The 14,372-nt window shown below is 40.7% G+C and overlaps 1 protein-coding gene across 2 annotated transcripts in view; it reads left to right on the forward strand.

Moving 5' to 3' along the window:
- PCCA (propionyl-CoA carboxylase subunit alpha) overlaps positions 1–14,372 on the forward strand; it is a 233,285-nt gene that overhangs the window by 30,471 nt on the left and 188,442 nt on the right. For both annotated transcript variants that reach the window (XM_035114548.2, XM_035114547.2), the window contains exon 6: positions 1,472–1,525. In XM_035114548.2, coding sequence (XP_034970439.2) covers positions 1,472–1,525 — 54 coding nt within the window. The remainder of the gene's footprint in view (positions 1–1,471; positions 1,526–14,372) is intronic.

Genomic DNA, 14,372 nt, shown 5'->3' on the forward strand with positions numbered 1-14,372 from the left:
TTAGCATTATCATTTCTTTTGAAATGAATGTTTCAGTATGGTGCATTTGGAAAGGGGGAGGGAGGAGGAAAATGGCAAACAACATTAATTAGCTAACAGACACTGCAGATGTTTACATTGTTAGTTAAGAAGATTTAATAGAGATAGAAATAGTTCAGGCTTTCATCTTTAGCCTGCCACCTAGATTTCCTTAGCTACGAATTTACGTAAGATTACAAATTATGAAACTGAAGGTTTTCCCACTTTAATGTGCATAGCTGCCAAGTTTTCCCTTTTCTCGCGAGGAAGCCTATTCAGCATAAGGGAAAATCCCTTAAAAAAAGGGATAACTTGGCAGCTATGTTAATGTGTTCTGTAATTACTCTATGTACCATGTGGATACATTATTTTGATACTGAGGCATTTTTTTTTTAAAAAAATGTTTTTACAACTCGTGGTCTACTGATTATTATTATTTTTTAAATACTATATTCTGTTTGAAGTGGGATTTGTAGCAGAGCTGCTAACATTGAACATTGGCACTGTGGTTAACTTGAGGGTAAGAAAAATGTTTTTGAGAGAAGAGCTTGGAGGGTTAGAGAACAAGAGAAATGTGAAAGAGTATGGAGAGAGGTGCTTACACAGAAATGTAATAAGGAAGAGCTTCTAGAATCCTCTGGTGGGAATAGAAATGAAAATAAGTCAAAATGACTGTATCTGTATCAGGCCTGGGTTTCTCACCCAGGTTGATGCCTGTTAGGTACTTTGGAAGATGGTGCATAGATACCATGTTTTTAGCACTTGTATGTGAAATGCTAGCATGCCAGAAAATTGTGGCCTGGGAGCGTATGATACCTGCCTGGTAACATTGCAGCTACCAGTGATCTAGTTTATATGTGATTGTGAACATAGGGAACCCTGAACTGATAAAACATTATTTTTTCCTTGTCTTGTTTAAAGACAAATACGCTGTACATTTAAATTAGGACTAAGAGTTGAGGAATGCATGAAGTGGCTTATGCTGTGGTTTAGAGTAAGCTATTGATTTCCACAGAGTTTGTCATAGAGAATGGACGGAAAACTTAGTCTTGCTCAAAAACTTTCTTATTTCCTCACTAGCAAAACTGGTTCCGACAAAATGACTGCCATAAGTAGTAGTAGTAGTAGTAGTAGTAGTAATAATAATAATAATAATAAATATAATAATTTATTATTTATACCCCGCCCATCTGGCTGGGCCTCCCCAGCCACTCTGGGCGGCCCCCAACAGAAGTATTAAAATACAATAATCTATTAAACATTAAAAGCTTCCCTAAACAAGGAATTTATTTATTCCCTAAATAAGGAGTGTTTTCAGCCGTATCTACTCATCTAGTATAAAGTACAAGTAAACTTGCTGCTTTAAATTGTAATTACTGATGAGATGCTGTCTGCATCAAGCTTTCAGTTGTTTAAAGCAATGAAACCTACTCTTGGCTTTTATTTTTAAAAGGTCCACCCAGGATATGGATTCCTATCTGAAAACAAAGAATTTTCTGGCCGTCTGGTAAGTTTTTAAATGATGCTCCTCTCTGAACATGATGTGGTATATTGCTGTATATTGCTGCAGCCTTTGAAATTATTAATCAGTGTGGTTAATGTATTAAAGTTTTAATCACAGATTATAATTAAAGCCATCAATGAAAACTCCCTTTCCCCATCTTGAAGACCCTGCTCCTTTGTAGGCTACCATTTCTGCCATCCATTTCCCTTATTTGATAGAAAGAAGCTTAGATTTTTTTTCTTGCGGAGTATCTGAAACTGTGCTTGGATAACTTGACATTTGGGATGAAACATTTGTAGCATACTCTCTAACAATGAAAACCAATGGAAACATGCATCAGTTAATCCTTTTAACCTTTTCATTCAGTACTCATGGGCTGGTCTTGTTTGTTTATTTGAAGCCACTTTGTCCCTTGTGGGTACTGCATATTTCTGTAAGGCAACTGTTCTGAAATGTAAGCTATGAAATATGGACATCAGTGAATGACATTTATTTATTTACTTTGTTTCCTATTTGAAAAAGTGAAAAGAGTGCTTCCCTTAAAGAGCCTCATGGTAATACCCTCAATGGGCTTTTGGCTTCTGTTGTGGCTTAAATTTTATCACTTGCCTGCGTACTAATTGGGGTTTTCAGTTATTCCTATCTGCCTTGAAGAATTTTGTTCAGAAGCAACCCACAAATATTAAATGAATCTTGTACTTTGTACATGTTGAAATCTGATTGATAGATTACTTAAGAGCCATAAATTACTTAATTTTTCAGCAGGCAATCCTTTTAGGAAGCCGTTTTTTAAAAAAATAATTAACGGTGCCATCCTAATCAACCATTTCTGAGTAAATATCACTGATATAAATGTAATGTACCTGAGTAAACTTGTATAGGATAGGGCTGTTCAGATCATCATTGTTGTAGCATATATTGTATTAAATCACACTGTAATATCTGCAGATTAGCAAAGATCTGTAACGACTGAGTAGATCAAATATTCAAAATCCCACTGGTCTCACTAATTATGCTGGGATCCAATAGGCCTTTTTTTTTTTTGTTTCCCTTCTCACTTTTTAGCACCTTGTCACCTATCCCCTCTTCCCTCACCTGCACTTGAAGGAGGGTCTTGGAACCCCCCTGGAGTGGGATTTGATGATCTACCAAGGACTACAGTTGACAAGTTGAGTCCTGTCAGGGAAAAAAGTGGGATATAAATATATAATAAGAAGAGTAAGTTAAAATTACTACCCCTCACTCCATATGCAGAAGAGTTTTCTGCTTACATGGAGGAACTATTTGAATTCCACTTGGTAACTGATGTGTGGGGATGTTGTAGTGTGGAAAGGGCTGGCAGATACTTGTATACAAATGAAAAGACACATGGCCCATTTGGGAAGCATTGATTCTAAATCAGGTTTCCAGTTTCGCATTCATGCTTTTCTTGTCCAAGTGTGCCTACTAGTCAGTTGTTCTAACAAGTAAAGCATATTTGTTTGTAACCAAATAAAGCATTTACAGCATATTATTTGGGAGTGTAATTCAGAACCTCTCATCGTGAAGCCCACATGCCTTCTGTAGTTTACAGTTGCTCTAAGAGATATCGGAATAGCAACAACAAAATAAGCTAAGCACTGGTAAGTTCATGCACACACCCTCCATGTTCCCGTGACTCATAATTTTTTACTCTAATTCATTTCGTTTAAATGCACATAAAATACACCTCGTGTCTGTTGTTAAACCAGCACAGCCAGATGCTGCACCGGTTGCGGTCCATGGGGGAGACGGTATGGCTCTCAGGCCTACTGCCAGTGATATGTTGACTGCTGACTCTGGGTAGGCTGCCCAAGTGCCATTGATGAGGAACTTGCCCATGTCACTCCTGATGATCAAGAGGTCCATTTCCACTTGAGGAAGCCTGCGATGAGCCTGGCCCTCTGGAGTGGCGAGTCATGACTGCACTCGATGTAGAGGCTGAGCAGGTGTTCCAGCAGTGCCTCCGCACTTAGGCCTCTCTCACTGTGGCAGTTCGGCTAAAAGCAGCTGCTCCAGGTTCTTCAGCTGCGCCTTGGCTGACATAGTGGCAGAGGAGGAGCGAGTGGGGTGGCTAGCTGAGTCCACCAGGAAGAAGGGAGAGGCCGTGATAAAGATGATGAGAGAGCAGAATGCTGGTGGCCTGGATGACTCGGAGCTGCACCTCTCGCCATTGCCCATGTGTGAAGCATGAGTAGAAAATCAAGTAGAATTTCATTAGGTTCTATAAGGGAGTATATATTATAAATGATTAATTTTAAGAAGTTCAGTGTCATTTTAACATGCCTGTCATGTTGAAATGGGAGGTGCCATGTACTGGGCATGGTTATTTCTTTCTGTGTTGTGGCACTCTGTTAGGCATGTGTTTTTTACACACACACACACACACACACACAAACACACACAGAGAGAGAGGGGGGGAGAGACTTGTGCTGTGTCATGTGACATTCAGTGCAGAGGCATTTTGCAGTATCTCTGCCTATACTTGCTGGGAGAATAATTGTTCATTTCCTAGTGACAAAATGCTGTGTTTCTGGTAACTGGGAAAATGCAGTATCTTTACAACAGCAGAACCAATATGTGAGAAGGTATCTGAATCCTGTGCAAGAGAGCAAGAGATAACTGAACATCTATTGTGTGGAAAGGCTGGAAAATAGATTTTTAAAAAAATGTTGTGCAAAGGTAGCTTAAAAAAATGTATGGTTAGACCCAGCTTATGTGTTAGCATGTGTGATTAGCTATACTGAGCTGCTACCTGTTGACTTCAGGCTTTTCAGGGCACAGCTGGTGAAGGGTATGACCCTAGATGTAGATTTTGCGGCCTAAAAAAAGCCCCATAACGTTTGGGTGTCTTTATTATCTTTTGTTCTGTCCTGTAGTATTGTACTGTTTTTGCTTTCTTTTCAAAACCTTTTTGTTCCCTAGAATCTTACAATTTTCTTGCCAGTTCCCTCTCCTGTACCTAGGTTCCAGTATTTCCCTCCTGTTTTCCTGTTCCACTAATCTCAATATTTATCTCCCATGCTCCACTTCTGTTTCTTTCCTCTGATCCTGCTTTGATGTGACTCCATCTTGGGGGTGTTCTTTCCATCTCTTTACACAGGTTACCTCCAACTCCAGTTTGTGGTTTTGCTCTTATTTCCAAATTATACTGCCCATTTCTTTCAGCAAGGTGTTTTAAGGTAGTATATGTGCCGAGCAAACTGAACAAAGGAGCTGATGCGCTATCCCGGAAACCAGAATACGAGGATGCTCGTCAAGACCAGGTATTGAGACACGTTCTTCAACCCCACCAGTTGCAGTTGGCCTCAGGATCGGCTGTGGCCATCCCTGAATTCCAACGTCACACAGCAGCAGACCCGTTCGCCAGGGACAAACTAGCAGCACTACGGGAAGATGCATCCAGAGTAGAACCGTTTTCAGAGAAAAATGGTTTGCTCTATCGCGGGGACGCTCTGTATGTGCCGGACGGAGAACTGCGGGCCAGGGTGCTACGCCAGTGTCATGACTGCTGGTCACTTCGGAAGGTACAAGACGCTGTATCATGTAACACGTCAGTTTTGGTGTCCACAAGTGTGGAAGGATGTCTGGGAGTACGTCAAGGCCTGTGAGGTTTGCTAGCGCGCCAAGCGGCCCCGAGAAGTGCCGGCAGGGCTGCTACAACCACTACCTACTCCAGAGGGGCCTTGGGAGACGATAGCCATGGATTTCATTACTGATCTCCCGGCCTCACAACAACAGACAGTGATCTGGGTAGTCGTAGATCTTTTCACCAAAATGGCCCACTTTGTACCATGTAAGGCGCTGCCAACCGCCCAAGAAACAGCCCGGTTATTCGTTGACCACATTTTCTGGCTGCACGGACTGCCCCGTCAAATCGTGTCGGATAGAGGAACCCAGTTCACTTCCCAGTTCTGGAGGAAAGTCATGTAGTTGCTAAAGGTGGAGGTATGCTTGACCTCCACGCGGTACCCTGAGAGCAATGGTGAGGCGGAAAGGACTAATGCCACATTGCAACAATACCTGCACTGCTATATTAACTTTTGGCAGGACGATTGGGTAGGTCTACTCCCCTTGGCGGAATTTGCGTATAATGCCTTGCATGCCTCCTCGCAGCAGTCCCCGTTCTTTGCGAACTATAGGTACCACCCTTGTGCCTTCCCGTCTCCAGACACACTACTGCCACTACCAGCTGCAGATGAATTTGTGGAAGAGTTATCAGCCATACAAGGGCTGCTACGCGACCAGCTAGAACGGGCCAAAGAGAACTATAAAAGAACAGTGGATGCACACCGCCAACCTGGCACAGACCTCAAGGTGGGGGACAAGGTATGGCTATCGACACGGGACTTGCCACAGAAAGGTCGCTGCAAGAAGCTAGCTCCACAGAGAGTGGGACCCTTTGAGTGCAACAGATTAACCCCGTGGCCTTCCGACTCTGTCTACCGGCCCGATGCGGATTCATCCAGTGTTCCACCGTGCGCTGTTATCACCAGCTGTCCCGGCGCACCGCTATCAACCCGTCCAAGAGACACCACCGCGTATCATGCTGGATGGAGAAGCGGAGTACGAAGTAGAACAGATCCTAGACTCCCGACAGAAACTGCAGTATCTTATTGCCTGGAAGGGGTATGGGCCAGAGGCAAACTCCTGGGAAGATGCAGACCTGGTCCACGCCCCAGTACTACAGAAAACATTCCATGTGCAGCACCCAACTCGGCCCAGACCACTGGATTGGGAAGAGGGGAGCAGCTCTGGAGAAGGGGGGTGATGTCAGGGTCAAGACAGATGAGGGAGAAGAGTGGTGGCACAGCCCCCTTATGAAGTGGCACCCACAGAGGAATGTGAGGAATTCATGCCGGGGGGGGGGGAAGACTGGTGGAGGCACTCCTCAGAAGAGGAAGAGGGAGAAGTTGAGTTAAAAGCAGGCCCCAGTCAGGGAGGAGACCAGCCGGCCCCCTCACCCCCCCCATTCACAGCTCGACATCGCCGAGCAGATAAACGAAGAATGCAATAGAAAGCGTGGGAGTGAGTCAGATACTTAAGAGAAGGCCAGAGAAGAGTCAATCAGTGTCTGCAACTGCCGCGTTTGAAGGCATAGTTGAAACACTCATCGTGTGTATTCCTGTATTCTGACTCCTGACTAATCCTGTTCCCGGCTTCCTGATTTCGGCATTTTGACTCCTGGCTCCCCTGACCTCTGCTTCCTGACTGACCTGGACTGTGTACTTCGGCTTTATCTGAACCTGACTACTGGCTTTGACCTGGACTGTGTACTTCGGCTTTATCTGACCCTGACTGCTGGCTTTGACCTGGATTGCGTACCTCGGCTGCGTCTGGCCCTGACTACTGCTTTTCAGCGCGCTGAGTTGTCGGCATCCTAACAACTAACTACTGATTTTACTGACTGCAATTTCCAGACTTCAAAAACATTCCCATGTGTAGTGCATTAGAGTAGCCTAACCTGGAGTTTACTAGAACACGGATGACTAAGGCAGACTATTTGGAAACATAAATTCACTGTCTCTACCACTCTCTGCTTACACTTCTGATGTGTATGTGCCCCCAAAATATAGGAGGGTGCATTGTGTCAGAGGCAGAATATCAAGGAATAAAAACCCCTGGTTGCCTTGGATATTAGCTGTAAAGTGCTGTTTAAATTGGCACAATTTGGGGTCTGATATGTAAAGGCTTTCATATTTGTACCTGTAATTAGTTTTGGAGGACATTATAGAGAATGTGCAATTCATTAAGAGAGCTTGAAATGCCTTACAGATGCCAAATATTGGATCATCCAGGTGGCTTAAAGATAATTTTGCTGCACATGAGCAGCTGCTTTAGTCTGAAGCCTTTACCTGCCACAGTAATATTTGAGGTTGGGAGAGCAGAGAGTAGACATTATTCTAGTCCAGCAAATGACCAGGCTGTGCTGCTTACATGAGTAGGCCAATGTACCTCTTAGCAAGGCTAATTTTGTCATGTGATCAGTCCAGCATGGGCCTTTGGATCTATGTTTCATAACGTGAAATGGCTAAGAGACTGAAATTGCTATTTAAAAGTAGTGCAAATGCTGCAGCAAAATGAGGAAGTAATGTGTCAGTACATATTCCTGTATTTAATGTGTTGGTAAATCATGCTCCAGATCACATTTATTGTTTGAAAATGTGCTCCAGGCAAGCTAAAGTTACTTGATAATAGGCTGTGTTTTTACTTCTCTGCTGGTTTGCTGCATTTGAAAATGGACCATATTTTGGATTCTTAAGTTCATTGTTGATATTGTTACTTTTTAAATTTTGTATCACCTGTACCAAAGTTTCTATGTGTCTTACAGCATACAAAATAGGAAACCCAACTAAAAATCCCTAAGTGCAATTGCATGAGAATGCCAATAGCCTACTCTTCCATTATGCATATGAAAAAGCATGCATATGAAAAATGCATACGGTATGAAAAAACTTCTCCAGCCAAATTAACAAAAAAGAAAACCCCAGTAAACAGTATTAAAAGCTGTTGTCAAGAGGTGGAAAGTCAACTCTAAACCTCTAAAAACTGTGCCACTGCTAAAATGTACAAAACAAAGCCTGGGAAGAAAGAAATTTATTTTTTTCTGTTGCTGAAAAGATTGCACAAAAACAACAGGCGAGCTTCCCTGGGGGGGACCGTTTCATAGGCTGGAGGCCAGATATAGTCAGGTTTTGCTGCTTTAAAACATAATTGCAAAATAGATTTCTTTCTCGGGACTTATGTTGGCAAAATAGATATAATGAACATATTTGAAGAAAGAGTGACAATTTCTCAGGGTGCAGTTGGTTGCATTCACCTATCTGTTCAGGATTCTGGAAGGTAATGTGCAGAAGTTGTGTACTGGTTTGCTTACCTGTTCTTGTTAGTTCAGCCCTTATTAACTCATCACTAATGTCAGTTTTTCGTTTAAAAATAAAATTCTGCTTGCTAACGAAATAAGAAAAGTTATTTATGGAGTTTGCAACTTAACCAAATGATAACCTAATTCTAATGGGTCTGTCGTTGCATGATGCTGAGCTTTGTTTCTTTCTAAAGTTAGTGGGAAATTGGAAAGGATACACCCAGTTGCCTTTTAGCAGAGTTTGCCATGTGAAAGAATTTTGTAGTAACAACAACAACAACAACAACAACAACAACTTCAACAACAACTTGTTTGACTTATTAGTCACTTACTACAAAAAAATCTCTTCAGTGACATACAAAAAGCTTCCAAGCCCAAATAAGTAAATTAGAATAAAAAAGTGAATCTCCTTTCTTAATGGAAAAAGGAGGTGTGAAGTTGAATGCTTTGATCTTTAACAGAAGATAGATTTTACTCCCAAGCAAATGGGTTTCTCACTAGGCTGTCCCAGAGCTAGCATTAGCTGGCAATTTCCCTAAATATAAAACAATGAAACAAAAGCATTTGTTCATGTTGTCGTGAAGCTATTATGTTGTGGTTTGGCTGCCAAACTTGGCAATTTTGCAATCATTATTCCACTCTGGGCTCACTTCCTAGCAATCTGGTGGGTTTTCGGGGTTTGGATTACAAGATTGGTGACAATATCCCTGGCCAAATTTATTGTAATGCAGACTGGATTAATTTTATTCTTGGATATTCATTTGTATGTCATGAGGTGAATATTGTGTCAAGTAACATTATATGTTAGTAAGATTTTTAATTTCTATAGAAAAAAACACAGCTTTCATGTGTTTAAGTATTAGCTATAAGTATTATGTAAGATGAATTTCTTGCATGCAAATCACTTTTCTGTGTGGGCCAAATGTGTAAATTGTATGTCAAGAACGCAGAAACATGTTTGTTTCCCTGTTCTGTGTATCTAATTGAAACGTAATTTGGAACAGATGCAGAGGGCACAAATGGGAACTCATGTGCCTTTTTAACTGTACATTGGCAAAGTAGATAAGGTCTTATATTTTTAAATGGTGAAGTTCATGCGTGTTGCTTCCTCACTTCCGATTGCAATAACTGTAAAGAATGTTTATGTCACATAGCTGGATTTTCCTTGCTCTTTTTCATTATAATCCTGAACCTTATGTGGATTTTATGATTCACAACTTTGTCTTATGCATGTGGTTTAGAAGGTGTATTGCTAGATCCAAGAGGAGGGAGCAGAAATAAATAATTCAGAATGTTCTCTACTAATTGATCTCAATAGATGAGCATTGTAGAGTTGAAAGCAAAGCTTAGTTTAACACAAAGAGGGTAAGTTCATGTGAATGATATACACATAAACGTCACTTTTTCATTATTAAATGATTCATAGAACAGCACATGCTGGAAACAGTTGCCAATTAAGCATACTAATTTTAGTAACCACTAATGTTCTGATCAATTTTAAAATATTGAACTATTGCAGGGTGGAAAATGTCAGTACAGCTGAGCTGGCTGCCCCTCCCCCCAAAACACTTTTCACTCCATTGAAGCTTTGTAAATTAAAGTTTATACCTAAATAAGTGACTGAAGACTATGTTGATATATCCAGTGCAGTTTATCCAGTTGTCTCGGTTTATCCAGTTATCTCAGAGGAAGAAATTGAAATACTTTCCTTTTGTTTGTTTGTTTTCTAACTGGAAATGTGCTTTGGTTCCTTGGTACGCAGGAGCACTGAAAAAGGACTGTGTGTCCTTGGGCTGAACAAGAGATGGGGAGGTGATATGTATTTATTTTCCCTTTCTCTTGAGAAATATTGCCTCTTTTGTACATCATAACCCGTGGGCCATATATCCCCACCTGACATTATCAGTGGGCTGTAGAGAGCCCTTGACAGTTGACACTTTTAAAAAGTGACTTTTAAAAATCTCTTATTTTTACCTCTTGTGGGCTTGTAGTCTTGCCCCTATGCTTCTGTGCTACTTTTGGGTTATTTTCGCCCTCAAATCTGCTCAGCTTCCAATCAGTAGCCTTCAATTTCATGTGGCTGTTTCTGGTCGCTACAATGCTTTGGCTATCATGACTTGTCATTCACAAACTACTGAAAGTATCACTGCATTAGCTCTACTTCTCTGCTTATGAGATACAGTTCCCCCCCCCAAAAGTTACAAAATATCAAAATGGTGCTGTTTTCAGGGGGCATCTCTGAAAAGAAGGGATCACAGCTCTTTATCTATTTCAGTGGTTCCCAAACACCCCCCCCCCATGGACCACAATTGTCTTGTAGCAGTTGTAATGTGCTGTGCTCGATGTAGTATGATTTTTAATTGTATTTTTATTCCTTCTTTTATTTCTTATACTGCATTTTGTTGTTTTTATAATCTACATTTCATAGAATTCAAATTATATTGCAATAAAATATCTTATATACTTTGGCCACCTCATGAGAAGAGAAGACTCCCGGGAAAAGTCCCTGATGTTGGGAAAGATTGAGGGCACAAGGAGAAGGGGACAACAGAGAACAAGATGGTTGGACAGTGTTCTCGAAGCTACCAACATGAGTCTGACCAAACTGCAGGAGGCAGTGGAAGACAGGAGTGCCTGGCGTGCTCTGGTCCATGGGGTCACGAAGAGTCGGACACGACTAAATGACTAAACAACAACAACAAAATATATTATATGAAATAAAAGAAGCAGTAAAAATATAATTTAAAAATGAATATGAATATTTAATGTGGACATGCTGCAGGCCACCTAAATGAAGCTCACATACCACTGGTGGTCCATTGATCACTGTTTGGGAACCCCTGAGCTATCTGAATTCTTAGTACTCATTCCTTCTCTTTCTTTCCAGCACTATAGTATATATCACTTTCAAGAAAATATGTGGCTCAATCTATAGTATGAAAAATTTAAAGCCAGTGATCCTTGACTTGAGAAAATATAGCTGCCCATGAAGTAAATGCTGTGTCATCAGTTGTTTTGAAACTCCTGTATATTTTCTGAGGTACTTTTCTTTGTAGCACAGAGGAGGCCTCTTAAATTTTAAGACTTGTTAGCTTTGTTCATTGTAGAAATTTTAAACTAAAAAAGGTATATGGAAATAAGCATAGAACATACTATAAACTGGACAATGCCATAAACATTGGGCAAATGTTATTTCAGGTTACGAGAAGCATTCCTAGGTGTAATAGCCATTGTTTATACAGCCAGGTGATAATTTGGTGCTGCTATTAAATGTTGAGTTGCTCAGCCATCTTAATAACTCCTCTGTTATATTTTAGCTATTTTGGCTTTCAAAAATGTGGACATTTCTATAGAAAAAAAGTTAGTTAAACATAAGATATGGAATTATTAGCTAATGGAGATTAGTGACAGAAACATGACTACAATGTATTCATCAATGTAAATGTCATAATATCAAGAAGATGTGGCCATATGGCCATAAAACATTGATTAGAGGAACGGCTGGATATTGCCATTATTCCTTACTAGTAAAATTCCTTGCTTGCATATAAAAAAGGGTGTTGCCTGTCCTTTATTGGAAGATAGTGTGCTGAGTTAGATGAACAGTTGACATGACCTAGCATGGCTGGTCTTAAATAGAAGCTTCCTTTGTGGCCACATAAAACTTAATTACGGTATGTGGTTTACATGAGTAGTGTCATTGGATCTGAACCTCCACTTTAATCAGTACCCAACAGTTCTCTTATGCTTTTTAGGTTAACCTTGAGCTTGACAAAAAGCTGCTGTGTAGCACTTCTATTATGCAGGCTCTTTGATATGGTGCTGAATTGTGGCTTTCAGTACACACAGGGTTAAGTGAAAAGGTTATAGTAATCTAGTGTGCATTTCCCCCCCCCTTTTAATGTGCTCATTAGCAGTGACAAGTCCAAGTTTTAGCCCATGTCAGTAATTTACATTTCATTGCTAAGTGACTGCTCTTGTTCAAGGGCTCTTTCTTAGGCTGTTGAACATACTTGTATTGGGAATAAACAGAGTAGAAGAATTGAAAGCCAAATATCCTGCCAGGCTTTTCAGTAGGTTCTGAAGTTTCCAGTAGATCACTGATTAGTAGTGCGTGGAGCCATACGAAAATAAAAAGATAATGCCTATAAAAATTATCACAGGTAGGCTGTCGTATTTTAAAACCCCTTTTGTTGCTACCTTTACTGTCATCATCCTTAAATTCCTCTCTCCTGCCAGGCCTTCTCTCAATGTGAAACTACAGCGTATCTGAGACAAAGCAAGAGAACAATGCCCTGTGCACCAGGCTCCTTGGTTTCTCTCTCTCTCTTTCTCCTACTCTCTCTTTCTCATACACCTCCCCAACTATTAAGCAAAGTCTGATTGTTATGAGGACTGAGGAAACAAAGGACTTGATGGGTTTTGCAGTGCTCTGGGATCAAATTATAAAGCTTTGAGATCCTGTGAATTCCTGCCTTGCGACTCATTTTCCCCATTCTTTGCGACCCGTACCAGCTTGTTGCAGCATTCTTAATCTGAAGGGATGCACGCGATGTAGGAGACAAATGGCATCAACTGGGGGAATAGAGGGGCAACATGGTATAGTAATGGTGCCCTGAGCATGCCAGTTGCCAATCTCTATATAGACATTGCCATCTGTGGCAAACATTCACAGTTTTGTCTGATAAGAGCTGCTGTCAAGCTGAACAACAGAGAAAATGTGTGTCTGTGTCTGTGTCTGTGTCTCTCTCTCTCTCTGTGTGTATATCATCATCATCATCATCATCATTCTAATATAGACCTTTCTAATACAGATCATTCTAATTTATGCCCTTCAGCTCAGTTCAGATATTAATGTAAGCCAGTTAAGTTTCCTTTCTTGCAAAAACAGGATCCAGGCTATTGCTACTATAGTATATTGTCTGAGCATAATCTTATGGAAAATATTCCAAGAGAACAAGATTTAAGTTTAAAGAGAGCCAATCAGGGATACTTCCACATCTTGAAGTTAGGCCCCAAAAAGGTATGGCAGCTTTGTATGGCAAATGTATGGCAAGGAGATTGAGCTTCCTCTTTGGGCAAAAGATATACATCAGAAGGTCAGTGAGGTGACAGCAATGAATTTTTTCATTTCAGATGGTTGTTAAAAGAACCATCACTTTAAGAACTGGTGCATGAACTTAATTTTTCCCTCATCCCTCCCTACTCCTTTTTCCTTCTGTCATGTTTTTAAGATTGTAAATTGGCAGGGGCTATCTTACTACTGATCTTTGAAAGCTGGGGCCTTTTCAGCTAAAAAACAAGGTGACATACTTTAAACAAACTGATTTGTGTGTGTGTTCATCTAATTAAAAATTATGATCATGATTGTTTTCATTGCATAAATTACAGCATTTGGCATAGGTACTAATTTGCTGATTTATTCCCAGTAATAGATAATATACAAAGTAAGGCAGGCTAATTTTTTTGGTCCATTTTTTGGGGGGGAGGGGGTAAGAACTATTTTAGCTTTCAAGTTTTACAGAGCGTTGCTTCTGCCTAAGGCTGAGTTCAGTTTAGTTTGAATCCAAGTGGTTACTTTACCTGCTTTACTGAAAGTCGCAAATCCTCTTCTGAAATGAGTGGGAACAGGAATGAGAACACTTATATTAACTTTGTTACTGGCAGCTATACATTCCTCATATGACATTAGGAACTCAACTTCCTGGTAAGACAGGAATTTGAACTTGGCTCTACCAGTTGCAAAACCAATGTTTTAACCATTTCAAGCACATAAATTAGCAGTTTAAAAGTCTGGTATAAAGTGTTGTTTCAGAAGTTGATATTTATTCTCCTGGCAGCAGATCACCAAGGTCTCAAGACAGAGGTCTTTGCTATCTGATCTGTTTTAACTGGAGATGCCGGAGACTGAGCCAGGGACCTTCTCCTTTCATCCTGCTATTCATGTGGTTAATCTTGCCACTCTCA

This window comes from Zootoca vivipara, chromosome 4, assembly GCF_963506605.1.
Source record: "Zootoca vivipara chromosome 4, rZooViv1.1, whole genome shotgun sequence".
NCBI classification, from domain to species: domain Eukaryota; kingdom Metazoa; phylum Chordata; class Lepidosauria; order Squamata; family Lacertidae; genus Zootoca; species Zootoca vivipara.